The following is a 27987-nucleotide window of genomic DNA, read 5'->3' on the forward strand; positions in this document are numbered from 1 at the left end:
CCATTATTCTCATTATATAATATTTTTTGTCCATTTTTCTCTATTCTTTATATTTTTGCCAATTTTTCTCTATTCTTTATATTTTTTTCCCATTATTCTCTAATCTTTATGATTTTTCCCAGTATTCTCTATTCTTTATATTTTTTGCCTGTTTTTCTATATTCTTTATAATTTTTCCCCAGTATTCTCTATTCTTTATATTTTTTTTGCCCGTTTCTATATTCTTTATATTCTAGCACCTCATTATTCTTACTCTTTTTTTTTTGGCTTTTTTTCTCTATTCTTTTTTTTTGGGGGCTTTTTTCTCTATTCTTTATATTTTTTGCCATTTTTTCTCTATTCTTTATATTTTTTGCCATTTTTTCTCTATTCTTTATATTTTTTGCCTATTATTCTCCATTCTTTATACTTTAGCACCTCATTATTCTTTATGTTTTTTTTGGGGGGCTTTTTTTTCTCTATTTTTTATATTTTTTGCCCATTATTCTCTATTCTGTAACCCCCATCTATACACCCTCATATAAATAAAAGGAGATCAGGTCAGAGAAAAACATCCTTTTGTGTACAACAATTTCTTCTTACCATGGTAATTGTGTAAAACACAGTATTATCAACTTGTATAGTAAATAAATTTACTTTTAATGGGAAACATACTTTCCTTTATTTCGTATAAAAATTCAACAGTATGTATATGTATATATTTATTTTATATATATATAATAATAATAAAGTGGTTAAATATTGCAGTTCACATCATTTCATCTCCCTCTTCCACATCTTTCAAACTTATTACTTCTAGCTGTCCTTTGCCCTTTGTATCATGCCTCACAAGTTCATCTATTTCCCGAAAACAACCAGGGTCGACCAATATCACCTAAAAGTACAATACATTCAAAACAGTAGCAATAAATCATGTATGTCTGATTGATTTTGTGGTCATTAAACGTAGGTTTACTTGTCAAAAGAACACAGGGTGAACAATATTTTAGGCAATGCCAAGAGTATTACTCAAACAACCAACTTTCTTGTAAAATATATAGATTCTACCATTGTATCGAGTGTGATGCATTACTCCTCCACTGACAACCAATATCACCAGTAGCAATTAAACGTGTAGGTCTGATTTTGTGGTTATTAAACATAGGTTTACTATTCAAAATGATATGATTATTAGAAAGTGCTATATATAAATAAACTCATCATTGAAATTTTGTATTTGCGCCAGACGCCCGTTTCGTCTACAAAAGACTCATCAGTGATGCTTGAATAAAAAAAAGTTAAAATGGCCAAATGAAGTACGAAGTTGAAGAGCATTGAGGGGCAAAAATTCCTAAAAGTTTTGTCAAAAACAGCTTACGTAATCTATTCCTGAGGTAGAAAAGCCTTAGTATTTCAAACATTCAAAGTTTTGTAAACAGTTAATTTATAATTATGACCATATCAATGATAATTCATGTCAACACAGAAGTGCTGACTACTGGGCTGGTGATACCCTCGGGCAATAAAAACTCCACCAGCAGTGGCATCGACCCAGTGGTTGTAAATAAGCTCATGGTTTTACTTCTAAAATATTGGATTAATAGATAAGGAAAACAAACTTTTCTGTAATAAAGACATTACAAAATAACAATCTGAAAACTTACCATTTCTAAGTCACCATCAAAATCATCAGATTCTATTTTCTTTGCAATCTTTCTTATTTTCTCCCTTACTTTTTTTCCATCTTTAGCTGAAAGAATATTTGAATGATAATAGTTACTTTTTGGCACATATATGGTTGGATGTAATCCCCATTTGTGTTGGAGGTCAAAGCTGCTTTTCTGTTTTATGAAATGAGATATTGGTTACAAAAACATTTCTTTTACATTATTACATTTTTGCATTCGTCTAATTTCACCGATATGATTACAACAGTAACATTAACTAAGTGACAATTCAACAGGTCATGTTTTCTGGGACAAATCAGAAACAAAAGACTGCAAATGAGTGTCCTGATATATGTTTTGTAGTTCTATTTTACAGAAAATAATATAAGTAGATTTTATAAATTGATTTCTGTTCCAAAAAAATAATTTTGAAGCAGTGTGCCGGACCACAACATTGTACAGAATGCATGTCACCTGAGATAACCAAAAAGGCTCATTGACTAAACATCATATTTAAAATAGAAAGAACACAGGGCTAACAATATTTATGACAAGAGGCTCTCAAGAGCCTGAATCGCTCACCTGTATTTCAGAGGAGAAGATTTTTAAATGTTAGCAAACTTGATGAACAAATTGTGTAAAATTGTCTTTAAAGGGCAATAACTCCTTAAGGGGTCAATTGACAATTATGGTCATATTAACTTTTTTGTAGATCTTACTTTGCTGAACATTATTGCTGCTTACAGTTTATATATATCTATAAAAATATTCAAAATAATAACAAAAAACTGCAAAATTTTGTTAAAACTACCAATTCAGTGGCAGCAACCCAACAATGGGTTGTTCGATTCGTCTGAAAATTTCAGAGCTGATAGATCTTGACCAATTGAACAATTGTAATCAGTCAGATTTGCTCTAAAAGCTTTAGTTTTTGAGATATAAGCCAAAAACTGCATTTGACCCCTATGTTCTATTTTTAGCCATGGCGGCCATGTTTGTCAATGGATCATAACTTCGGATACAATTTATAAACTAGATACCCTAAGGAACATTTAGTTAAAGTTTGAAGGTATTTGGCCCAGTAGTTTCAGAGGAGAAGATTTTTTAAATAGTACGACCACAGACGACGACGACAGACGACGGACGCCAAGTGATGGCATAAGCTCAGATGGGGCCCTTCGGGCCCGGGTGAGCTAAAAATGCAAAGAGAACTATTAAAACAAGCAACTTTCTTGATATATAAGAATATGGTTGCCAGCTACCTGCTGCATTTAGTTTGATGCTTGTCACTGAGTAAAAGCAATCAACCAACCAACAGCTTTAAACAACAAAATACAATCGAACCTCATTAAGTCGAAGTCAAAAGGACCAGACAAAAGTAATCGACTTATCCAAGGTGGAGTGTGTCGTTATAAATTTAGAATGCATGAAATACGGTATGAGATTTGTGTAAACTAGATATTTTGAACAGTGTGCCTTTTTTTCAATAAGACAAATAATGATTTCCGTGTATTCAAACTCCATATTTTTTTGGTCCATCATTATAATTAAACACAGAAGTACAGATACAAAACATTAACAAATAAAATCAAGACACAAATATTTACAAAGGTCAGTCACTATAAATTATGGAAACGTTCGCAGAAGAAACAAGTCCTGAAGGATCACTGATGATGGTCGTCTGTTTTGAATTCAATTATTGTAAATTTGTCATAATCCTTTTAATTATTGTAATTAATGAATTTTATTTCAACAATTCATCTAATCTTGGCTTGGGTCATTTAAATTCCTTTTTATTTCAGGTGAAATATGTTCAGCACACTAAAGTTCCGTTTGGACGATCAACAAAGATGTTAATTACCGGTCACCATAAACATGTCAATTTAACTGTTAAACAAACAAGTATATTTACACAGCTTTAATTACTTATAAAAATGAGTAGGTTACATACGAAAAACATCTGATTTGAATTTTTATGTTTGTCTGCATTTTTTTAAATTTCTCACTTTCGAATTTCAAGCCATGGGGTTCAATTCACATTAATTTTACGATGAGGGGACAGTAAAATTTATTTTCAACTTAACTGAGAAATTGATTCAATCGAGTTCGAATCATCAGAAGTTGAAATGCATTGATCAAATGGGAAGTTCACCAGGACCAAGAAATTACTTTGACTAATCCCAGTTTTCGACACAACCAATTTTGACAAATGAAGTTTGACTGAACCATAAAACTAATCACACCAAATAACTAAAAACTTCATAATGTTAACAGCGGGAATTAATGATAATAAAAAAAAAAAGATACTTTAACTGCATACAAATGACTTTAAATTTCACCTGCATCAGGTAAATTCACTGGCAAAAGTTTAAAAAAAATTAGAACCAGAACTGTCATGATCCAGATCGAATTTGCCTTAGTTTTATAATCAAAACTTAAAAGTTTTATCGGTAGGTTACTACAAAACCATATCTTTTAAAGTCATGTTAATTTAGAGTAAATGACTACTAGCAAATGGTTTCCTCTGGGATAAACCGTTCACCAAGTAGGAGCATCAACCAACGGAAGTACCAGTACTTTAAAACAAGCATTCTTAAGTATTCCATGGCTATACATAGTCCCCTGCCGGTTAAAAACTCTTTGTATTGGAAAAAAATGCTAACTTGATCTATAACTAGTCATGGTGTAAGTATATTACAAATATCAAGTCAATATCTTCAAGCATGACGAAAAAAAAGTGTGGAAAACTGATTATTTGAGTGAATTTTGTAAGTCCAAGGACCATAAATATCTGTAACTTGTCATGATGAAGCTATATACCAAATATCAAATCAATATCTTCAAGCATGAAGAAAATAAAATGCTCCGCTGGGGCGCAGCTTGATACGATCGCAGAGGTCGAACCCTGAACAGTTGGGGCAAGTATGGAAACAACATTCAAGCTTGATACAGCACTGAATTTGGATTGTGATTAAATATTTGACACAGCATAGGTTTCTGACACAGAATGAATGTGGTCTAAGAACTTAAAAAATTTTGATTTACCTATTCAAACCATATAATTATTATTTGCTTTTATATATAAATCAGAAATAACAAATTTAAAATGGAAAATTTTAAAGAAAAAAAAGGAAAAAAGGAAAAAATTATCCCTCCCCAAAATTTTTTGAACCCCCTTATCATTCATCACTCCCAAACTCAATCCCAGCCTTCCCTTTGTGGTATGGTACCTTGCAGTACAATTTCAGAGATATCCATACACTTGAACACAAGTTATTGTCTGGAAATTAGAAGAATGCTTGTTTTTTGGCCCCTTTTTGGCACCAAATTCCTAAACGTTTAGGGCAATTACCCCCAAACTCAAACCTAGCTTTCCCTTTGTGATATGGAACCTTGCAGTACAATTTCATAAAGATCCATACACTTACACACAAGTTATTGTCCTGAAACTACAAAAATGCTTGGTTTTTTTGCCCTTTTATGGCCCCTAATTCCTAAAATTTTGAGGCAATTACCCCCAAAATCAATCCCAGCCTTCCCTTTGTGGTATGGTACCTTGCAGTACAATTTCAGAGAGATCCATACACTTGAACACAAGTTATTGTCTGGAAACTAGAAAAATGCTTATTTTTGGCCCCTTTTTGGCCCCTTCTTCCTAAGCTTTTTGGTCAATTACTCCCAAACTCAATTCCAGCTTTCCCTTTTTGATATGGAACCTTGTAGTACAATTTCATAAAGATCCATACACTTACACACAAGTTATTGTCATGAAACTAGAAAAATGCTTGTTTTTTGCCCCTTTTTGGCCCCTAATTCCTAAAATTTGGAGGCAATTACCCCCAAAATCAATACCAGCATTCCCTTTGTGATATGGAACCTTGTGATACAATGTCAGAGAGATCCATACACTAACACACAAGTTATTGTCATGAAACTAGAAAAATGCTTGTTTTTTGCCCCTTTTTGGCCCCTAATTCCTAAAATTTGGAGGCAATTACCCCCAAAATCAATCCCAGCATTCCCTTTGTGATATGGAACCTTGTGGTACAATGTCAGAGAGATCCATACACTTACACACAAGTTATGTCTGGAAGTTACAAAAATGCTTATTTTTGGCCCCTTTTTGGCCCCTAATTCCTTAACTGTTGGTAACATAACAGGGCTTCCAAAACGGTCATATATTCCGGACTTGACCGAAAATTACATAAAAAGTCCGGCTGCTCTCAGCCTCAAACGGTCAAATAGAATTAGTTTGCCACTTTTTTGTTATTCAAGGCATTTTTATAAAACGGTCATTTCAATTTTTACCAACTATCGATCGATAAAAATGTCCGTTTGGCGCTTTGGGCATGTCCGTTTGAGCATTTTAGTTTATAATTGTGGCAATCTATTTCACAAAGATATTTTGGTCATAATTGGGTTTAATAAAACAGATGCAGCATATTTCAGATACTTTGAAGTGTCTCAGTTAGTCTAATCCTTTGGGTACATAAATGTACCGCTTGGTCTTTAGCTTGTGTACATCAATAAAAAGTAGATAAAACACGTTTTCTTTTATTTAAATAACAACAAGCTGTCAAACAATTATCCCTTCAATAAGTTTTATTGAAGTCATAAATCATTCACTGATTACAGGTTTGTAACCTTTGATGAGGTGTCCTTAGCTTGTCTTTATCAATAGAATTAATGATGCATAACACTGTACATAAAGGTGATCAGGTAAACGAGGTCAAACATGTAAGCATGTATGGAATTACGCTTTATAGATATTATTTTAAATGAGCATTCAGTTTAAAAAAGTATCCTGATATTTAAAAGTTATTCTTCAAATAAGGATATTTATAAATGAATAAGTATGATATATATTATTTTATTTAACACTGTACATCGTGTTAAATACTGGGGTACTCTGAAGGGGAAAATTTATTGAAATATATAGGAAAAACACCGAAAATAGCTGAGTTGTCCAATAAATCTAAATTACATCAAGAGAACAATGCCTGCTCCGAATTTATTCAGACAATTTCCGATATTATAGAGAAAGAGGTGATGTCCGACGTAAAGTTAAGTCCCGCCGTGGGAATTATGATCGACAAGTCAACTGATCTGGCTACGCAAAAACATTTAATTTTGTACTTATCATACCTCAAAGCTGGTGAACTGAAAATTAGTTTTTAAAAATTATTTATCAACTGAGTATGTTTTTATTTATTCTTCTTATTTTCTAAACCAGATTGGGAAATTGTACAAAGAAAAATGTTATTACTGTTCAGTAGATTTTACACGGTTTAAAACAATATCCTTCATTGGGCCTCCTCAATGTTATCTATAAATACCGCATCAGTTGTAAAAGTCACGTGGTCAGGTAATCAATACACAAAAAGAAAAAAGTATCACGTGTATTGATGATCAAGTTGTACTGCAATTAAAGCCAGTTTCAAATAAGATACCCTTAATTTACAAAGTGTTAAGTACTCACAGAGAGAAGATAGATTATATAAACAGAAACAAAAACATGAGAACAGTCAGGTACTGAAGCTGATTGATGCAATGATGGTTACTGTATTACGATACACAGAAAAATGACACAATACCGAGGATAATATTTTATTTATTTTTAGAATGAAGAAAACAAAACAGTTATAAATAATTTTATTGCATATAACACTACTAATTATTTAGACACATATATCAATTTATGCATCCTCTCAGTTACATTTAAGTATCCAGCTGATCATTGACCGTCAAAAATATTTCTTTGAAAAATGTCCGGCTGTCGTCAGGAAATTTTGGAAGCCCTGTAACATAACCCCCAAAATCAATCCCCTCTATTCTTTTGTGGTATTGAACCTTATGGTAAAAATTTCATTGAGATCCATTCACTTAAACTAAAGTTAGAGTGCGAAAAACTAATGAGTCTTCGGACGCCAACGTCATACCAATATACGACCACAAAATTTTTTTTTGCGGTTGTATAAAAAGTGTGGAAAACTGTATTAGCCGGACTGATGGATGGATGGACAGACAGACAGATGGTCGGAGTGCAAACCTAAAGTCCCCTTCAACTTCGTCGGTAGGGGACTAATATGGTATAATACCAATTTCTTTGTGCACAACACATGTTTCTGGAATAACTAAAGTACATCAATTCCAAACTCTAAAAAGATATCCTGGTACAGACAAGTAAATTATTTTATTATGGATTACATGCATGCTTCTCCACTTAGAGTGGCATCTTTAGGACAATATAAAACAAGTGAAACTGTGAGCTACTGCTCACTGATGATACCCCCACCCAAATATTTCGGTGAACAGGAAGTTGTTGAGTGATAAATCTGAAAACGCATCACATGGTATGGCTGACTCATATTAACCCTGAAACCAAATTTCAGAAATCCTTGTAATGTAGTTCCTGAGAAAAATGTGACGAAAATTTTCAACTTGGATGTCATGTGTAAAATGATGTAAGTGTTCGGTAAACAGGAAGCTGTTGTGTGATGAATCTGAAAATGCATCACACGGTATAGCTGACTTATATAAACACTGAAATAAAATTTCAGAAATCCTTATGATGTAGTTCCTGAGAAAGATGTGACGAAAAATATTCATGGGACGGATGGACGGAATGACGGACGGACAGATGAATGGACAGACAGAGGTAAAACAGTATACCCCCACTTTTTTCAAGCGGGGTATAATTAGGAAACAAACACTGAAGTACATAAAATGATGTTCAAGTTGGGTTATAGAAAAGTTAAATAACAGGAAGTGACGTCATAATTATTGGTATGATGACGTTAAGAAGATAGTGATTGTAAAAGTTAATAATAAATTGTTAGTTTCAATTCCCAAATGGACAACAACTCACTGGAAATTCCATTTCATTTCAAATGTCTTCACTCTGAATGAGGTACTGCTTCCAATTGCATCCAGAATATTGTGAGATACATTGTCATTGCACATGTTGGGAATAGTGGAAATTGTGGTTAATCTATTGAAATTTGAATTTTTGGTACAATATCTGTATTTTCAAGTTCAAGTATGTAGTGTGGTTTTTGTAATTCATTCTGTTTCTGATCCTCTTCTTTGATTCTTGTGTGTGGTAACCTTTTCTTTTTTCTTGAAAGGATCAGCAATTTTGGAAGTGGTCTATGTTGTTATTCATGAGCTGTGGTGGTATAGAACAATGCTCATTTGGCAAAGGTGGGTCGTGTAGATTTATGATGTTTTAAGACAACCGCAGCATACTTTTATATTCATCCTTATTAGTCTTCCTGCTTGTACTGGCAGAAGATTTTGGTTCACTTGACTTATTTATTATTTTTTAGTTTTTGTTTGTTAACCCCTGCATCCACATACAATCCACCTTTGCCAAAAGAGCATTGTATAATACAAACACATGCATGGATAACATCACAGACCACAGGTGACCACTCTAAGTGGTGAAACATGTTGACCACAATAAAATAATTTCCTTGCCGTAACAAAGATGTCTTTTTATAGTATGGATTTATTAGGTTTTAAGACAACCACAGCATACTTCAGTATCCATCATGATTACTCTACCAGCTTGAACCAGAAAGTGTTGATTCACTTGACTTATAAAAGTACTTCAAAATGTAAAACTACCAAAAAAGAATAGCCAAATTGTCAAAGGTCAAACTTGAATACCTGAAATAGTTGCAACCTTAGGTTTGGATCAATAAACAAGTAACAAGTTCATCAACTGAAAATTTACAATCAAAATATACTGTGGATTCAAGAACTTCAGTAAAAAATTCTATAAAAATGAATTTCAGCAAAGATATAAAGAAATATATGACAATAAAATATCATCTCTCGACCAAAATAGCAAACTCCTTCTGTTTAAGCATATAAAAGCTGAATATAAACAAGAATTTTATTTGACATACCCTAATCTTGATACAAGAAAACTTATATGCAAATTTAGAATAAGTGATCATTCCCTCACTATTGAAACTGGAAGATATAAAAATATTCCACGCCCTCAAAGACTTTGTAATAAGTGCAAAGTTCTGGATGATGAATCACATTTCTTTTTAATATGTAAAATAAATGATGATTTAAGACATGTCTTTTTTAATGATTTAAAAACTCAATACAAAGATTTTTCTGATAATAAAATGAAATATATACTAAATCCAACCACTAGTCAGCAAGTGAAATCTTAAGGCTCCTTTATTAAACAGTCTATGGAACTGAGGACAGGGGGCACTTGAGGTCATTTGTTGTGTTTAATGTTTTGGTTTATTTTTATTTTTTATGTACATTTAATGTCATCATTATATTGTTGTTATTACATGTAATTGTCATGCCTTTGGCCCTCTTGTGGGTGTAATTTGTGCTTTAATAAATTGTAGAATAATTATTCGTTGGATACCAATTTTCGTTGATTTCATGGGTACATGGAAACCACGAATTTAAATGTTCAACGAATTGCAAATTTTCTATAGGTTTGTATGCAGACTTTTGAAAAACCACAAAATCAAGTATCCACGAAAATACAGGCATTCCTCAATCCACGAAAAATTGGTACCCACGAAAATAAATTAATCCACAGTATCATTTCAATAATGTCATTGCTACAGCACTAATGTCACTTGGCACAAGTTATTTTTGATTTTATTCAAGTCCTATATACTTGTAATTGAGCTAGGTATAAATCCTTTTGCTTTTTTAAATAATCTTTTTACAATTTAAGTGTTCAGAAACACATTCAATTTATATCAGACTGCCTGAAGGTCTTCAGCGTCTTCTGTCAACCTCATTATTTCACACAAATTGCTGTAAATCAGATTTTTTTTTTTAAATTCAGAATTACCTGGCACTGTAATTTTCAGCCTCATGAAAGCTTTCTGTATTTTTATGGTTTCAGTTTCTGTTAATTGCTTAATGACTTCTAATGCCTGAAAAGACAAATAACAAAAACTGTAAAAAGTACAAATATAAAGCAAAAATTGGATGTCACTAAAGATAACTGACATAGTTCCCTAAGAATTTAAAGATGTCCTTATCATGATTTTGACACAATCATTGGACAATGAGTCAATATGTTTTAGACCTAGGCATGTGGACTAACAGAAATTTTGTTTCCTGTGTTCATCAATTTCATTTTCAAATGTTCAAAAAGTCCTTTTAATTCATTTATGAATAAAAGAAGAATATGTCTAAGGAGATTTTGCAATTTTCCAAGTTAAAAAGGGGCATAACTCCAGAACGGTAAGTGACTCATTGCCCAAATTTGAACTCTGCTGCAAGTTTTGGTTCTTAGCATTAATATGAGTTTCATAAAAATTTGCATGAGGCAAACTAAAGTTAGAGTGTGGAAACAAAAATGGGTTGGACAGACAGAAGGACAGAAAGATGGATGGATGGAAAGAAGGACGGTCAAGGGTAACACTTAATGCCCTTGCAAGGTACCTCAGCAGGAGACTCTCCCAAAACTTGTTTGATTTTCAAATGCATTAATTTAAATACTTAAATATTTAATCAGATGTCTTTCAATTTTCTATACATATATATATACCTGTTGTTTTGTACTTTTGGTGGGTTTGACTGAGAAATGTAAATCTTTCATTGCACCTTCTATCAGTGTGACTGTATATGGGCGATTTGTGTCAGGGTTTACACATTTATCTGCTACAGTTGTAGCAATGTCTCTAAACATTGATTCTAACTGGGCATGCCTTTCTTTTTCAGATACTTGTAACTCCCCTTTTGCTAAAATCTGAAATAAAACATTGTTGGTATTATTTTAAAGTACATTATATAGTTAGATGTGTTGGGTTGTTTTTAAAGCAAATGAGTCAAAAATCTTCTATAGCCCTGACAACAACAACTAACATGAGAAAGTTCAGCTCTTATTCACCTTCATAACTTTATGCTAATTTATCTTCCCTTCAATGTGTCTGAAAGATGTATTCTACAACAGTAATACATTTGTATCAAAAATAACAAGCATTCTGTGAGTATTGCCTGGCAATACATAGTCCCCTACCAGTTAAAAATTCATTGTACTGGAACAAAATGCTAACTTGATCTATAACTTGTCATGGTGTAAACTATATTACAAATATCAAGCCAATATCTTCAAGCATGACGAAAAAAAATGCAGAAAATTGATTATTTGAGTGAATTTTCTAAGTTTAAGGACCATAACTCTGCAAACAAGGGTATACCATAATACGTCCCGTAAACGGGCGTATAAAAATCATCAGACCAGAATAAAATTAGAACTTGATCTGTAACTTGTCATGATTAGACAATACACAAAATATCAATTCAATATCTTCAAGCACGAAGAAAAAAAGTGTGAAAAACTGATTTGCCGGACTGAGATGGACAGACAGACGGACCGAGTGCAAACCTAAAGTCCTCTTCGACTTCGTCTGTAGGGGACTAAAAATAAGATGATTTGGTATGATTGCCAATGAGACAACTCTCCACCAAAGACCAAATGACGTAGAAGTATAAAGCAAAGGTCATTTAAACATAGCAACCACACAATAAATAACTTTTCTTTGATGGGTTTGCTTTTCTTTGTTATATACATGTAGACTTTTTTTTATATTTTTTCAATAATAGCACATATTTTATGTATTTGGAATCCAAGACTTTTTTTAGCACACATGACGATTATTCTACGAACATGTGTTGTATGCATGTATGCACTTAACTAAGTATTAAATAATTATAAAGCCATATATTGTCTTTCGATTGTAATTGTCTCAAGTCTAAAGTACAACTGTAATTTACACCAAATGTGTCATTCCATGTATTTCATTTTTTTTAATTTGAATAGAAATAAGAAGATGTGGTATGAGTGCCAATGAGACAAATCTCCATCCAAGTCACAATGTGTAAAAAGTAAACAATTATAGGTCAAAGTACGGAACCTTGGCTCACACCCAACAGCAAGCTATAAAAGGCCCCAAAATGACTAGTGTAAAACAATTCAAACAGGAAAACCAACGGTCTAATCTATATAAAAAACGAGAAACGAGAAACACTTAAGAACCACATCAACAAACGACAACCACTGAAACAGGTTCCTGACTTAGGACAGGTGCAAACAAATGCAGCAGGTTTAAATGTTTTAAGAGTTTATTTTAGAAAGCACATTATTTCTGTAAAAGAAAAAGAAAAATTAAGGGTTTTTACCTAATTTTGCAGTTCACCAAACAAGGAAATGTAATAATGATGTATCCGTACATTGAAAGATCAAGTTTTGGTTAAAGGTAGTTTACAATGCAGTCATGGTTACATCGTTTGAAATTTATATAGAAATATGAAGATGAGGTATGAGTGCCAATGAGACAATTCTCCATCCAAGTCACAATGGGTAAAAAGTAAAAAATTATAGGTCAAAGTACGGCCTACAACACAGAGCCTTGGCTCACACACCGAACAGCAAAATATAAAGGGCCCCACAATGACAAGTGTAAATAATTCAAACAGGAAAATCAACGGTCTAATCTATATAAATGAAATGCTTCGCTGGGCGTAGCCTGATACGACGGCAGAGGTCGAACCCTGAACAGTTGGGGCAAGTATGGACACAACATTCAAGCTTGATACAGCACTGAATTTGGATTGTGATTAAATATTTGACACAGCATAGGTTTCTGACACAGAATGAATGTGGTCTAAGAACTTAAAAAATTTTGATTTACCTATTCAAACCATATAATTATTATTTGCTTTTATATATAAATCAGAAATAACAAATTTAAAATGGAAAATTTTAAAGAAAAAAAAGGAAAAAATGAAAAAATTATCCCTCCCCCAAATTTTTGGAACCCCCTTATCATTCATCACTCCCAAACTCAATCCCAGCCTTCCCTTTGTGGTATGGTACCTTGCAGTACAATTTCAGAGAGATCCATACACTTGAACACAAGTTATTGTCTGGAAACAAAAAAATGTTTGTTTTTAGGCCCCTTTTTGGCCCCAAATTCCTAAACGTTTAAGGCAATTATCCCCAAACTCAAACCCAGCTTTCCCTTTGTGATATGGAAGCTTGTAGTACAATTTCAGAGAGATCCATACACTAACACACAAGTTATTGTCCTGAAACTAGAACGGTTGTATAAAAATGCTTGTTTTTTGCCCCTTTTTGGCCCCTAATTCCTAAAATTATGAGGCAATTACCCCCAAAATCAATCCCAGCCTTTCCTTTGTGGTATGGTACCTTGCAGTACAATTTCAGAGAGATCCATACACTTGAACACAAGTTATTGTCTGGAAACTAGAAAAATGCTTATTTTTGGCCCCTTTATGGCCCCTTATTCCTAAACGTTTTGGGCAATTACCCCTAAACTCAATTCCAGCTTTCCCTTTGTGATATGGAACCTTGTAGTACAATTTCATAAAGATCCATACACTTACACACAAGTTATTGTCATAAAACTAGAATAAAATGCTCCGCAGGGCGCAGCTTGATACGATCGCAGAGGTCGAACCCTGAACAGTTGGGGCAAGTATGGACACAACATTCAAGCTTGATACAGCTCTGAATTTGGATTGTGATTAAATATTTGACACAGCATAGGTTTCTGACACAGAATGAATGTGGTCTAAGAACTTAAAAATTTTAAATTGGACATTCAACTATTATGGTCCAATATCCAAAATCTAAATACATGGTTAGATTCAGCATATCAAAGAACCCCAAGAATTCAATTTTTGATGAAATCAAACAAAGTTTAATTTTGGACCCTTTTGACCTCAATGTGGACAAAGTTGATAATGGGGCCCAAAAATCAAAAATCTAAATACATGGTTAGATTCAGCATATCAAATTTAAAGAACCCCATATATTCAATTTTTGTTGAAATCAAACAAATGTTAATTTTGGACCCCGATTTGGACCAACTTGAAAACTGGGCCCATAATCAAAAATCTAAATACATGTTTAGATTCAGCATATCAAAGAACCCTAAGAATTCAATTTTTGTTAAAATCAAACTAAGTTTAATTTTGGACCCTTTGGACCTTAATGTAGACCAATTTGAAAACAGAACCAAAAATTAAGAATCTAAATACACGGTTAGATTCGGCATATCAAAGAACCCCAATAATTCAATTTTTGATGAAATCAAACAAAGTTTAATTTTGGAGCCTTTGGACCTCAATGTGGACCAATTTAAAAATGGGGCCCAAAATCCAAAAACTTAATACACGGTTAGAATCAGCATATTAAAGAACCCCAAGAATTCAAGAATAAAACCCCATTGAAATTGGTCAAGAAATAAGCAATTTATACGAAGTACAAAAAAAATGTATCTTCTTTTGCACAATACTGTGCAATTGAATATTTCTTGCTATTGCGCAATACTGTACAATTGACAATTTCTTGCTATTGCGCAATATTGTGCTATTGGATATTTCTTGCTATTGCACAATGCTGTGCAATTGAAGATTTCTTGCTATTGCGCAATACTGTGCAATTGAAGATTTCTTGCTATTATGCAATACTGTGCGATTGAAAATTTCTTGCTATTGCACAATACTTATTTTATAATAATTTACACATCCTGTTTGGTGTGTATCTCCTACCATATCATTATTATTTGCTTTTAAATATAAAACAGAAATAACCAACTTAAAATGGAAAACTTTTAAAAGAAAAATAAAAAGGAAAAAAAGAAAAAAAAGGAAAAAAAAAAAAATCCCCCCCCCAAATTTTTTGAACCCCCTTATGATTCATCACCCCCAAACTCAATCCCAGCCTTCCCTTTGTGGTATGGTACCTTGCAGTACAATTTCAGAGAGATCCATACACTTGAACACAAGTTATTGTCTGGAAACTAGAAAAATGCTTATTTTTGGCCCCTTATTCCTTAACGTTTTGGGCAATTACCCCCAAACTCAATTCCAGCTTTCCCTTTGTGATATGGAACCTTGTAGTACAATTTCAGAAAGATCCATACACTTACACACAAGTTATTATCTTGAAACTAGAAAAATGCTTGTTTTTTGCCCCTTTTTGGGCCCCTAATTCCTAATATTTTGAGGCAATTACCCCCAAAATCAATCCCAGCATTCCCTGTGTGATATGGAACCTTGTGGTACAATTTCAGAGAGATCCATACACTTGAACACAAGTTATTGTCTGGAAACTGGAAAAATGCTTATTTTTGGCCCCTTTTTGGCCCCTTATTCCTAAACGTTTGGGCAATTACCCCCAAACTCATTTCCAGCTTTCCCTTTGTGATATGGAACCTTGTAGTACAATTTCATAAAGATCCATACACTTACACACAAGTTATTGTCATGAAACTAAAAAAATGCTTGTTTTTTGGCCCCTAATTCCTAATATTTTGAGGCAATTACCCCCAAAATTAATCCCAGCATTCCCTGTGTGATATGGAACCTTGTGGTACAATGTCAGAGAGATCCATACACTAACACACAAGTTATGTTTGGAAGTTACAAAAATGCTTATTTTTGGCCCCTTTTTGGCCCCTAATTCCTTAACTGTTGGTACCATAACCCCCAAAATCAATCCCAACCTTCCTTTTGTGGTATTGAACCTTATGGTAAAATTTCATAGAGATCCATTCACTTAAACTAAAGTTAGAGTGCGAAAACCAATGTGTCTTCGGACGACGCCAGACGACGACGACGACGCCAACGTCATACCAATATACGACATTTTGCGGTCGTATAAAAATGCTTGTTTTTTGCCCTTTTATGCCCCTAATTCCTAAAATTTTGAGGCAATTACCCCCAAAATCAATCCCAGCATTCCCTTTGTGATATGGAACCTTGTGGTACAATGTCAGAGAGATCCATACACTAACACACAAGTTATGTCTGGAAGTTACAAAAATGCTTATTTTTGGCCCCTAATTCCTTAACTTTTGGTACGATAACCCCCAAAATCAATCCCAACCTTCCTTTTGTGGTATTGAACCTTATGGTAAAATTTCATAGAGATTCACTTAAACTAAAGTTAGAGTGTGAAAACTAATGTGTCTTCGGAAGACGACGACGCCAATGTCATACCAATATATACAACCGCAAAATTTTTTTGCGGTCGTATAAAAACGAGAAACACTTATACTTAGTACACATGTTCATTATGATTTGAACTAACTAAAATATATACCAAAATAAGGTTTTGACCCAGAGCGTGGCATGGTGTCCAAGAGACAAAATTATTCTTGTTTAATCTCTAATTGTAAATATTATAGTTTTTCTGCCCTTAGCATTGCTGATGAAGGTTAATCAGAAGTGTGTATTTCAAATTGGTTGTTTCTACAGTTAGTACCTGTAAGCATATTTCTGGTTGGTTATCATTACTGAAAGCTTTCTTCAGTATATCAGACTTTGCAACTTCTCCTTTAGAAACATTAGTGAACACTGTATGGGTCTGTAAAACTTCATCAATGTCTGTTTCACTAGAAGTAAAATATGTATTTTTGAAGTCATATGTATATTTTCATTTTTTCCAATTACATATTTTATAATTAGGCAATAAATTGTGTGTTTTCACACTCATTTACATTTGCTTGTCATTTTGTACTCTTTTCAACAGCTCAGAAAATTGTGTGATCTTTGTTAGAATAAATAAAGACTCTTTTATTCACTTTATCCAATAAAAAAATGAGTTATCCTTCTTGAGTAAAAGTAAGTATGCAAAAAAATATAATAGAATTCCACAGATTAAAAATAGACAAAAAAGATCAAATTGTGAAGACTTTCATTATATTGTTTTATAAATATATTAAGTAGTCAATGTTTTATTTATGAAATTCAATATACAATGTTTACTTGAATCATAGATCAAATTTATTCGTTCAGTGTACATGGTGTATGTTCACTTGTTTTTGTTAATATGTCTTTTGATTGAGTTAAGCTATTTCAATTGATATTCTATATTGTGTCTTTCTATGTTGTGATGTTACACTATTGTTTCAGGTAGGGTGAAGGTTGGTGCCTATTAAAACGTTTAAATCCGCTGCATTTGTTTGCACCTGTTCTAAGTCAGGAACCTGATGTTCAGTGGTTGTCGCTAGTTGATGTGGTTCATAAATGTTTCTCGTTTTTTATATAGATTAGATCATTGGTTTTCCTGTTTGAATGGTTTTACACTAGTCATTTTTTGGAGCCCTTTATAGCTTGCTGTTCAGTGTGAGCCAAGGCTCTGGTTGAAGGCCGTACTTTGACCTATAATGGTTTACTTTTACAAATTGTGACTTGGATGGAGAGTTGTCTCATTGGCACTCATACCACATCTTCTTATATCTATTGAAGTTGCTTGAATTATAAGTTAACTATGTAGTTAAACTGAACATAAAATTGACTAGAACATTTACCCCTTTTCATGTTGGCCCTTCGAGGTCCATTCTCACCCTACTCATTCGTACCCTTTTGAAGGTTTTGCATTTAATAATTTTTTAATCATGTTTTAGTTTGTATATAGCTATAAAATAAAGATATAAAATAAAGATAATAAGGTTTTTTTATTGTTGTAAAATAAAGTGACACTCTAAAAACGTACACAGGTTTCTTTAAGTGTTTTGTGAAAGGATTAATGAATATTGTCATGATGATCAAGTCCAAGTTCATTCATAATATTAAGACTTTTGTAAAAGGAAGGCAGAAGAAAAGCTATCAAACTCGTCACAATGACATTGCCACGGCAACAACGAAAAACATTAAAACCTGGCCACAAAGCTCATATTTATAATGTGTTGTATTCCAGCTACTATATATAAAGTTCCTACAGAGTATTTATTTCCATGTGTAAAGAAGCTTTAAGTTACCAACATATATATGTACATGTACATGTACATCACAGTAATCTTATGACTCTTAATTGGTGTTTTAGGTAACAACATATTGTCAACTTGATTAAAATCCCGATAAAATCAAACTGGTGTGCTCATATGAGCATAACAAAATCAGACATCTACATGTATACTATAATTAGATTGAATTTATTGTGTATGACTTTTCAAGTCTAAAACTGTAATGTTTTTAATGCTTACTTTTAAATATCTATATGATTTATTTTTATTCATTATGATATCATACAACAGTTATTCAAATTTATTAAGTATTGCCTTACAATGTAAAATAAGAGACTGTAACTGAGATGAAGATAGAAATTGCTTATATGCTTATATTCCTATAGCCTTATTCATGTAAACTTATATAATAAAATGCTTCGCTGGGGCGCAGCTTGATACGACCGCAGAGGTCGAACCCTGAACAGTTGGGGCAAGTATGGACACAACATTCAAGCTTGATACAGCTCTGAATTTGGATTGTTATTAAATATTTGACACAGCATAGGTTTCTGACACAGAAAGAATGTGGTCTAAGAACTTGAATTTTTTTAATTTACCTATTACGGTCCAATGTCCAAAATCAAAATACATGGTTAGATTCAGCATATCAAAGAACCCCATATATTCAATTTTTGTTAAAATCAAACAAAGTTTAATTTTGGACCCCAACTTGGACAAACTTGAAAACTGGGCCCATAATCAAAAATCTAAACATATGTTTAGATTCAGCATATCAAAGAACCCCAAGAAATCAATTTTTGCTAAAATCAAACTAAGTTTAATTTTGGACCCTTTAGACCTTAATGTAGACCAATTTAAAAAACAGGACTTAAAATTAAAAATCTAAATACACGGTTAGATTTGGAATATCAAAGAGCCCCAATAATTCAATTTTTGATGAAATCAAACAAAGTTTAATTTTGGACCCTTTTGACCTCAATATGAACCAATTTGATAGCGGGGCCCACAAATAAAAAATCTAAATTCATGGTTAGATTCAGCATATCAAAGAACCCCATATATTCAATTTTTGTTGAAATCAAAAAAAGTTTAATTTTGGACCCCAACTTGGACCAACTTGAAAACTGGGCCCATAATCAAAAATCTAAACACATGTTTAGATTCAGCATATCAAAGAACCCCAAGAATTCAATTTTTGTTAAAATCAAACTAAGTTTAATTTTGGACCCTTTGGACCTCAATGAAGACCAACTTAAAAAACGGGACCCAAATTAAACATCTAAAAACACGGTTAGATTTGGCATATCAAAGAACCCCAATAATTCAATTTTTGATGAAATCAAACAAAGTTTAATTTTGGACCCTTTTGACCTCAATATGAACAAATTTGATAGCGTGGCCTACAAATAAAAAATCTAAATACATGGTTAGATTCAGCATATCAAAGAACCTCATATATTCAATTTTTGTTGAAATCAAACAAAGTTTAATTTTGGACCCCAATTTGGACCAACTTGAAAACTGGGCCCATAATCAAAAATCTAAATACATGTTTAGATTCAGCATATCAAAGAACCCCAACAAATCAATTTTTGCTAAAATCAAACTAAGTTTAATTTTGGACCCTTTAGACCTTAATGTAGACCAATTTAAAAAACAGGACTTAAAATTAAAAATCTAAATACACGGTTAGATTTGGAATATCAAAGAGCCCCAATAATTCAATTTTAGATGGACCCTTTTGACCTCAATATGAACCAATTTGATAACGGGGTCCACAAATAAAAAATCTAAATACATGGTTAGATTCAGCATATCAAAGAACCCCATATATTCAATTTTTGTTGAAATCAAACAAAGTTTAATTTTGGACCCCAATTTGGACCAACTTGAAAACTGGGCCAAAAATCAAAAATCTAAATACATGTTTAGATTCAGCATATCAAAGAACCTCATATATTCAATTTTTGCTAAAATCAAACAAAGTTTAATTTTGGACCCTTTGGACCTTAATGTACAGAGCTCCAGATAAGAATTCACAAATTGGGGTTTTTACCCACCATTTTTTTATGTAATTGGGTGATAAAGTTTTTTAATTGCATTATCAATTTCAATTCACCCCTCAAGCAAATATCAAATTGGGTTTTTCACCACCAAGCTCCTTAATGTATTGGGTTTTTTAATCAACACAATATTGAATATTTAGGCATGTTATAATCACATTATATCAACCCCAGATGTGTTTCCATCTTAAATGTGTTTCTTTCTTTGTAGAATATGTGCTAGCTGTTTTATTTGGTTTATTCACTGACGAGCAATTGTACATTTAATTTGTGTCCCGTTTTAAACGTTCTGTCAGTTTTGTATTTTCTCAAAACTTATGTAAACTGCAGCTGGTGTCACTAGTTGGACAGGAACTAATAGCCTTTCTAGATCCCATATGATCACCCTACAGTTTAATTATAGTTGGGGTAGGTGTGGCTAAGTGTTTAGATTTTTGTGTAATATATGTGAAATTTAGGTGCTGTAAGAAAGTTTTGCCAGTCCTTTCACCTATTTGCCAGATCTACTTTTTAATAAAAATAAAAAGTAGTTTCCAGATTTAAGATATACCCCCAAAACCTTGAGGTTTATAGGGTAGGGTGGTTTATAATGACGGAGACCACATTCAACTTAAATTTACAAATAATTCTGCAACATCAAGTAAATAAATGACAATGTTATACTGCACTTGCCAATAAGACAACTATCTTAAGCATCTAGAACAATTAGACCATAAACAAAGAAAGTGTCAAGCTGCATTGACGTAAAAAACGGATATGTGTATTCACTCATCAACTAAAATGAAAAAAATAATATATAAACTGTTTTCGTTTAATTCAATTTACATAAATCTGGGTTAAGTTGTCCCTTATCAGAACTTTTGGTTTCCGATGCTTTCAAACTACATAGCATGTCATAATTGATTTGGCCTTTCACTTTTTCCAACTGATTTCGTTTTTGACGGAACCCCGTGTTTATCGCTCTAGCAATGTTCTCGTTATGGTACGCAAACACGCCCGTGCGTTCAATGACCGCTTCCTAAAATCACTAGCTGAGTCTTGTAATAATCATAACTTTCCCTCAGCTATCAAAAAGAAGCCGAAAACATGCTTCTATTCAATTTTTTTACCGGACATTTACTTTCGTTTTAATTCATTGTATGTTATGATAAATCCCGAGCAATTCGAAAAAATATGACAGCATGTCACACGCTAATTGGATAAACACAGAGAAGATCGAAATGTTTTCATAAACACGTGTACCTTTTGAGCAACGGAAAATTCCAACAGGGACCCATTACAGCTACTTGATGCAGGGCTCTATTTTTAGAACGAAAGGACATTTCCAATTATAAATATTATAAAAATAGATTTACGCGACGACTGTAATCAAGTAAGGGTAAATAACGCAAACGATAGCGAATAAAAGCGTTAAGAACCCAATTTTTTGGCATATAATTGGGTTTTCCTTTGAATTAATTGGGTTATTGAACCCTGCAATGGGCAATTGCATTGGGTTTTTAATTATTTTTATTGCGTGATCACGCAAATACGCAGCTTATCTGGAGCTCTGATGTAGACTATTTTGAAAACTGGACCCAAAATTGATCAAAGATTTTACAAATCTAATGGGCCATACTGTGCAATTAAAGATTACTTCTTGAAATTTTTCAATATTTGAAATTTGAAAAAAAAATAATATTTGAAGAATAATTCTTTTTAATTTCTGAAATCTGAAATGAGAAAAAATTGACCCCCAACAATTTCTTTTTATCCCCCCCCCCTTTTTTCCCCCAAAAAATTCTTTCCCTCAAGATATGGTCATAATCTCAATTCAAATTTCCAATGGAGTTGGCAACCATAATTACCCATTTAATTTTACCATAGTGCTAACTTAATCTATTTTATAATAGAATTAATAAAATGCTTCGCTGGGCGCAGCTTGATACGACCGCAGAGGTCGAACCCTGAACAGTTGGGGCAAGTATGGACACAACATTCAAGCTTGATACAGCTCTGAATTTGGATTGTGATTAAATATTTGACACAGCATAGGTTTCTGACACAGAAAGAATGTGGTCTAAGAACTTCAATTTTTTTAATTTACCTATTATGGTCCAATGTCCAAAATCAAAATACATGGTTAGATTCAGCATATCAAAGAACCCCATATATTCAATTTTTGTTGAAATCAAACAAAGTTTAATTTTGGACCCCAACTTGGACAAACTTGAAAACTGGTCCCATAATCAAAAATCTAAACACATGTTTAGATTCAGCATATCAAAGTACCCCAAGAATTCAATTTTTGTTAAACTCAAACTAAGTTTAATTTTGGACCCTTTGGACCTTAACATAGACCAATTTAAAAAACGGGACCCAAAATTAAAAATCTAAATACACGGTTAGATTTGGCATATCAAAGAACCCCAATAATTAAATTTTTGATGAAATCAAACAAAGTTTAATTATGGACCCTTTTGACCTCAATATGAACCAATTTGATAGCGGGCCCACAAATAAAAAATCTAATTACATGGTAAGATTCAGCATATCAAAGAACCCCATATATTCAATTTTTGTTGAAATCAAACAAAGTTTAATTTTGGACCCCAATTTGGACCAACTTGAAAACTGGGCCAAAAATCTAAAATCTAAATACATGTTTAGATTCAGCATATCAAAGAACCCCATATATTCAATTTTTGTTGAAATCAAACAAAGTTTAATTTTGGACCCCAACTTGGACCAACTTGAAAACTGGGCCCATAATCAAAAATCTAAACACATGTTTAGATTCAGCATATCAAAGAACCCCAAAAATTCAATTTTTGTTAAAATCAAACTAAGTTTAATTTTGGACCCTTTGGACCTTAATGTAGATCAATTTAAAAAACGGGACCCAAAATTAAAAATCTAAATACACGGTTAGATTTGGCATATCAAAGAACCCCAATAATTAAATTTTTGATGAAATCAAACAAAGTTTAATTTTGGACCCTTTTGACCTCAATATGAACCAATTTGATAGCGGGCCCACAAATAAAAAATCTAAATACATGGTAAGATTCAGCATATCAAAGAACCCCATATATTCAATTTTTGATGAAATCAAACAAAGTTTAATTTTGGACCCCAATTTGGACCAACTTGAAAACTGGGCCAAAAATCTAAAATCTAAATACATGTTTAGATTCAGCATATCAAAGAACCCCATATATTCAATTTTTGTTGAAATTAAACAAAGTTTAATTTTGGACCCCAACTTGGACCAACTTGAAAACTGGGCCCATAATCAAAAATCTAAACACATGTTTAGATTCAGCATATCAAAGAACCCCAAGAATTCAATTTTTGTTAAAATAAAACTAAGTTTAATTTTGGACCCTTTGGACCTTAATGTAGACCAATTTAAAAAACGGGACCCAAAATTAAAAATCTAAATACATGGTTAGATTTGGCATATCAAAGAACCCCAATAATTCAATTTTTGATGAAATCAAACAAAGTTTAATTTTGGACCCTTTTGACCTCAATATGAACCAATTTGATAGCGGGGTCCACAAATAAAAAATCTAAATACATGGTTAGATTCAGCATATCAAAGAACCCCATATATTCAATTTTTGTTGAAATCAAACAAAGTTTAATTTTGGACCCCAATTTGGACCAACTTGAAAACTGGGCCAAAAATCAAAAATCTAAATACATGTTTAGATTCAGCATACCAAAGAACCCCATATATTCAATTTTTGTTAAAATCAAACAAAGTTTAATTTTGGACCCTTTGGACCTTAATGTAGACCAATTTGAAAACTGGACCCAAAATTAAAAATCTAAATAAACGGTTAGATTCGGCATAACAAATAAATAAATGTGGTCAAAGATTTTACAAATCTAATGCGCCATACTGGTCTTCCTTTATAAATATTCATTTCTTTAAACATAATTTAAAAGCAGTGTAAGGGAAGTAACCAAAACGTATTTGGATTACCTCCCTTACACTGTTTTAAATTATCTTAATTGTTCATTAACCATTACTTTATACATAATTTAAAAGCAGTGTAAGGGAGATATTTTCAATGATGTATTTGATTTATCTCCCTTACACTGCTTTAAATTATGTTTTGTACTAAAGTAGTTGTCCATTAATGAGGACAACCTTGTTTTTCCCCCTTTTTTGCCCCTAATTCTTAAACATTTTGAGCAATAACCCCCCAGAGCAAATCCTAACCATCCCTTTGTGGTATGGAAACTTGTAGTATAATTTCAGAGAGATCCATACACCGTTCCACAGTTATTGTCTGGAAACTAGAAAATGCTTATTTTTGGCCCCTTTTTGGCCCCTAATTCCTTAACTGTTGGTACCATAACCCCCAAAATCAATCCCCACCTTCCTTTTGCGGTATTGAACCTTATGGTAAAATTTCATAGAGATCCATTCACTTAAACTAAAGTTAGAGTGCGAAAACTAATGCGTATTCGGACGACGACGCCGGACGACGACGACGCCAACGTCATACCAATATACAACCACAAAAAATTTTTTGCGGTCGTATAAAAATATAGTGTCAAATCTTTCATATAGATTTTTTTGTAAAATAAAATGATGCAACATTTGCAGATATTTTTACTGGTCTTCCTTTATAAATATGCATTTCTTTAAACATAATTTAAAAGCAGTGTAAGGGAAGTAACCAAAACGTTGTATTTGGATTACCTCCCTTACACTGTTTTAAATTATCTTTATTGTTCATTAACCATTCCTTTATACATAATTTAAAAGCAGTGTAAGGGAGATAATTTCAATGATGTATTTGATTTATCTCCCTTACACTGCTTTAAACTATGTTTTGTACTAAAGTATTTGTCCATTAACCAGGACAACCTTGTTTTTCCCCCTAATTCCTAAACGGTTTGAGCCATAACCCCCCAAAGCAAATCCTAACCATCCCTTTGTGGTATGGAAACTTGTAGTATAATTTCAGAGAGATCCATACACTGTTCCACAGTTATTGTCTGGAAACTAGAAAATGCTTATTTTTGGCCCCTTTTTGGCCCCTAATTCCTTAACTGTTGGTACCATAACCCCCAAAATCAATCCCAACCTTCCTTTTGTGGTATTTAACCTTATGGTAAAATTTCAAAAAGATCCATTCACTTAAACTAAAGTTAGAGTGCGAAAACCAATGTGTATTCGGACGACAACGCAGGATGACGACGCCGGACGACATCGACGACGACGACGACGCCAACGTCATACCAATATACGACCACAAAAATTTTTTTGCGGTCGTATAAAAATATATAAATTATGCTTAATACTTTATTAGGCAAAAAAAACATATGTCTGTGTCCTGCTTCCAACCATTTCAAAATAGGGTCAGTAGGTCTGGATTTTATTTAATTCTTTTCATGTCAATAAAGTCTGGAAATATTTCATGTTTTCTCTGAGTTTGATCCCGTTTCACACTTATGCATCTGTTAATTCGTGCATGCGTGATGATACATGTAAGTTTATGATTTTCAATGATTTAATTGACAAGTTCTACACTCGATATGCGTTGATCTTATTACAAATTTTTAGTGAATAATCCAGTGGAAATTGGATTCTTTGTCAAATAAGAAGGCTAATAATACTTATCCTTGAATAATTTTTTAGAAAGGCAATAAAATATTTTAGGGTCGGCGATCAAATTAGTGTCCCTCTAGAGGCAGGAAACAAGCATATATTTTTTATGGCCTTATACATCTACATTTGTTTTAATCAATCATTTGACAATAATACCAAATTAGCTTTGTAAATATCAACAATAATCATAAATAATTAAAAATTAATAATTTATCAACTAAAAAATAAAAATCATTAAAAAAAATCATTAAATTTATTCATCAAAATATATATTTTGACAGATATTCATCTAAAAAAACATCTAATAATTTAACCTGTATAGATTATTAAGGATTTGATTGACACAATTTGAACAAGAGCTACATCCCTTATTTCTGCTTTTTGGAGGTCTAAGGTCAAATTCCTTCATAAATCAGCCAAATTTAACTTGTTATACTGACCGCTATATTTTAGAAAAAGGTTTTTTATGAACCCTTTTTATTTCTTAAACTACGCGGCTTAATTCGTCAATTAGAATTAGAAAGGATCTCTTATCAGACTTGTGTGTATCGCATTAGTTCAAATAATTATGATGTCTTGAAAGGCTATTTAATTTTTTGTTATCATGGCTGTGATACCTTCCTACGAGGCGTCACAGCAAAAAATAAAATAGCCTTTCAAGATGTCATAATTATCTGGACTAGTATATTAAAAAAATCAACTGTTTATCCCTCCAAAAAAGGCGACCAAGAGAAATAACTCAAAGTCATAGGAAGGCGTCACAGCAAAAAATTAAAATAGCCTTTTAAAACGTCATAGTTATTTGGACTAGTATACGATGCAGTCCAGTAAATCCCCCCACATAAGGCTTTGATCGTTGTATTTCTGCTTAATTATATACAAATTGTATCAAATTTAATATAAATCGATTCACTGACCATCTGACAAATCAACTTTGAGTAGTTTATATCATTTCACAAAAAATATCTGAAATAAATTATAAAATCAACAAAACAAGTGGGTCATCCGTGTTTTTATCGGAAATGTGTTTGTCCGGTAAATCCACCCATGCGCAGTAAATATGTATGGACATGATGGAGGGCCAGTTTATCACAAATTTATGAAAGGAAAAGGTGATCTGATTTATTAATAGACCACTTATAAAGAGATTCCAGATAACATGGATAATACAAAAAAAAATTTCAAGTCAGAAATGAGTTAAAATGTAAGCAATAATATGAGTATCGTTAGCTTTAGGAATTGTATTATATATATCACTAGATATTTTCCTATTAAAGGATTTTTCTTTAAAATTTTACATGCAGTGATGATAAGTACAGTTCCTATGAATAAAATAGCAGACGAAATATTCAGGGAAGTGACAATTATGGAAGAAATGGGAGTGGGTGGGTTTAACGGAAGGGCTAAATTACCTGACACTACTGTAGTATGCTTTATTTTGGCTAGTCAATTAACAAAACCAAACATTTATCCCTCCAAAAAGGCTGCCAAGGGAAATAACTCAAACTCAAATTAGTATTACATCATTCGTAACTTATCTATGTGAACAAACCTAGGGTGTAAAGGTGTAGGATGTGAACGTGTTAAGTGAGCGAACTGCCCAGATACCGTTAAAAAGGGGAGGGAAATCCAGTCTGTGTTACAGATAAATTTCAACATTGGTTTTTGTAATTATTTATAAGAGATTCTGATCAAAGAACACAGACTTCTATTAAATGATTATGCAAATTTAAGCCTTACACCTTATTTCTCCATGACAATACTTTATTTGGATAACATGCTATTTCAAATCTCTTTCCTCCCTTTTTCATCCGCACCACTGCAACATTTGTCAATCTTTTCTGTCCTGTCGGCTGAAAAACAGCCATTCTTCAATCCACAAATTT

General features: G+C 32.7%; 1 protein-coding gene across 1 annotated transcript; it reads right to left on the bottom strand.

Moving 5' to 3' along the window:
• Positions 1 to 688: 688 nt before the first annotated feature.
• LOC127711633 (ribosome maturation protein SBDS-like) lies at positions 689 to 27986 on the bottom strand. The gene is made up of 6 exons (XM_052217739.1): positions 27842 to 27986; positions 16942 to 17071; positions 11194 to 11394; positions 10489 to 10573; positions 1644 to 1729; positions 689 to 874 (listed from the first exon to the last, which is right to left on the bottom strand). The coding sequence occupies exons 1-6, from the start codon at positions 27967 to 27969 to the stop codon at positions 749 to 751; spliced, it is 756 nt and encodes a 251-aa protein (XP_052073699.1). The 5' UTR covers positions 27970 to 27986; the 3' UTR covers positions 689 to 748.
• Position 27987: the final 1 nt, after the last annotated feature.

Source organism: Mytilus californianus, unplaced genomic scaffold (genome assembly GCF_021869535.1).
Source record: "Mytilus californianus isolate M0D057914Y unplaced genomic scaffold, xbMytCali1.0.p SCAF_8, whole genome shotgun sequence".
In the NCBI taxonomy this organism is placed as follows: domain Eukaryota; kingdom Metazoa; phylum Mollusca; class Bivalvia; order Mytilida; family Mytilidae; genus Mytilus; species Mytilus californianus.

Excerpts from the sequence above, each read along its gene's own strand:
- LOC127711633 (XM_052217739.1), bottom strand. The coding sequence starts at position 27,969 with ATGGCTGTTTTTCAGCCGACAGGACAGAAAAGATTGACAAATGTTGCA. Across the intron at positions 10,574-11,193 it reads CCAAAAGTACAAAACAACAG|GCATTAGAAGTCATTAAGCA; the intron begins GTATATATATAT and ends TTGTCTTTTCAG. Across the intron at positions 875-1,643 it reads TTGATGGTGACTTAGAAATG|GTGATATTGGTCGACCCTGG; the intron begins GTAAGTTTTCAG and ends TTGTACTTTTAG.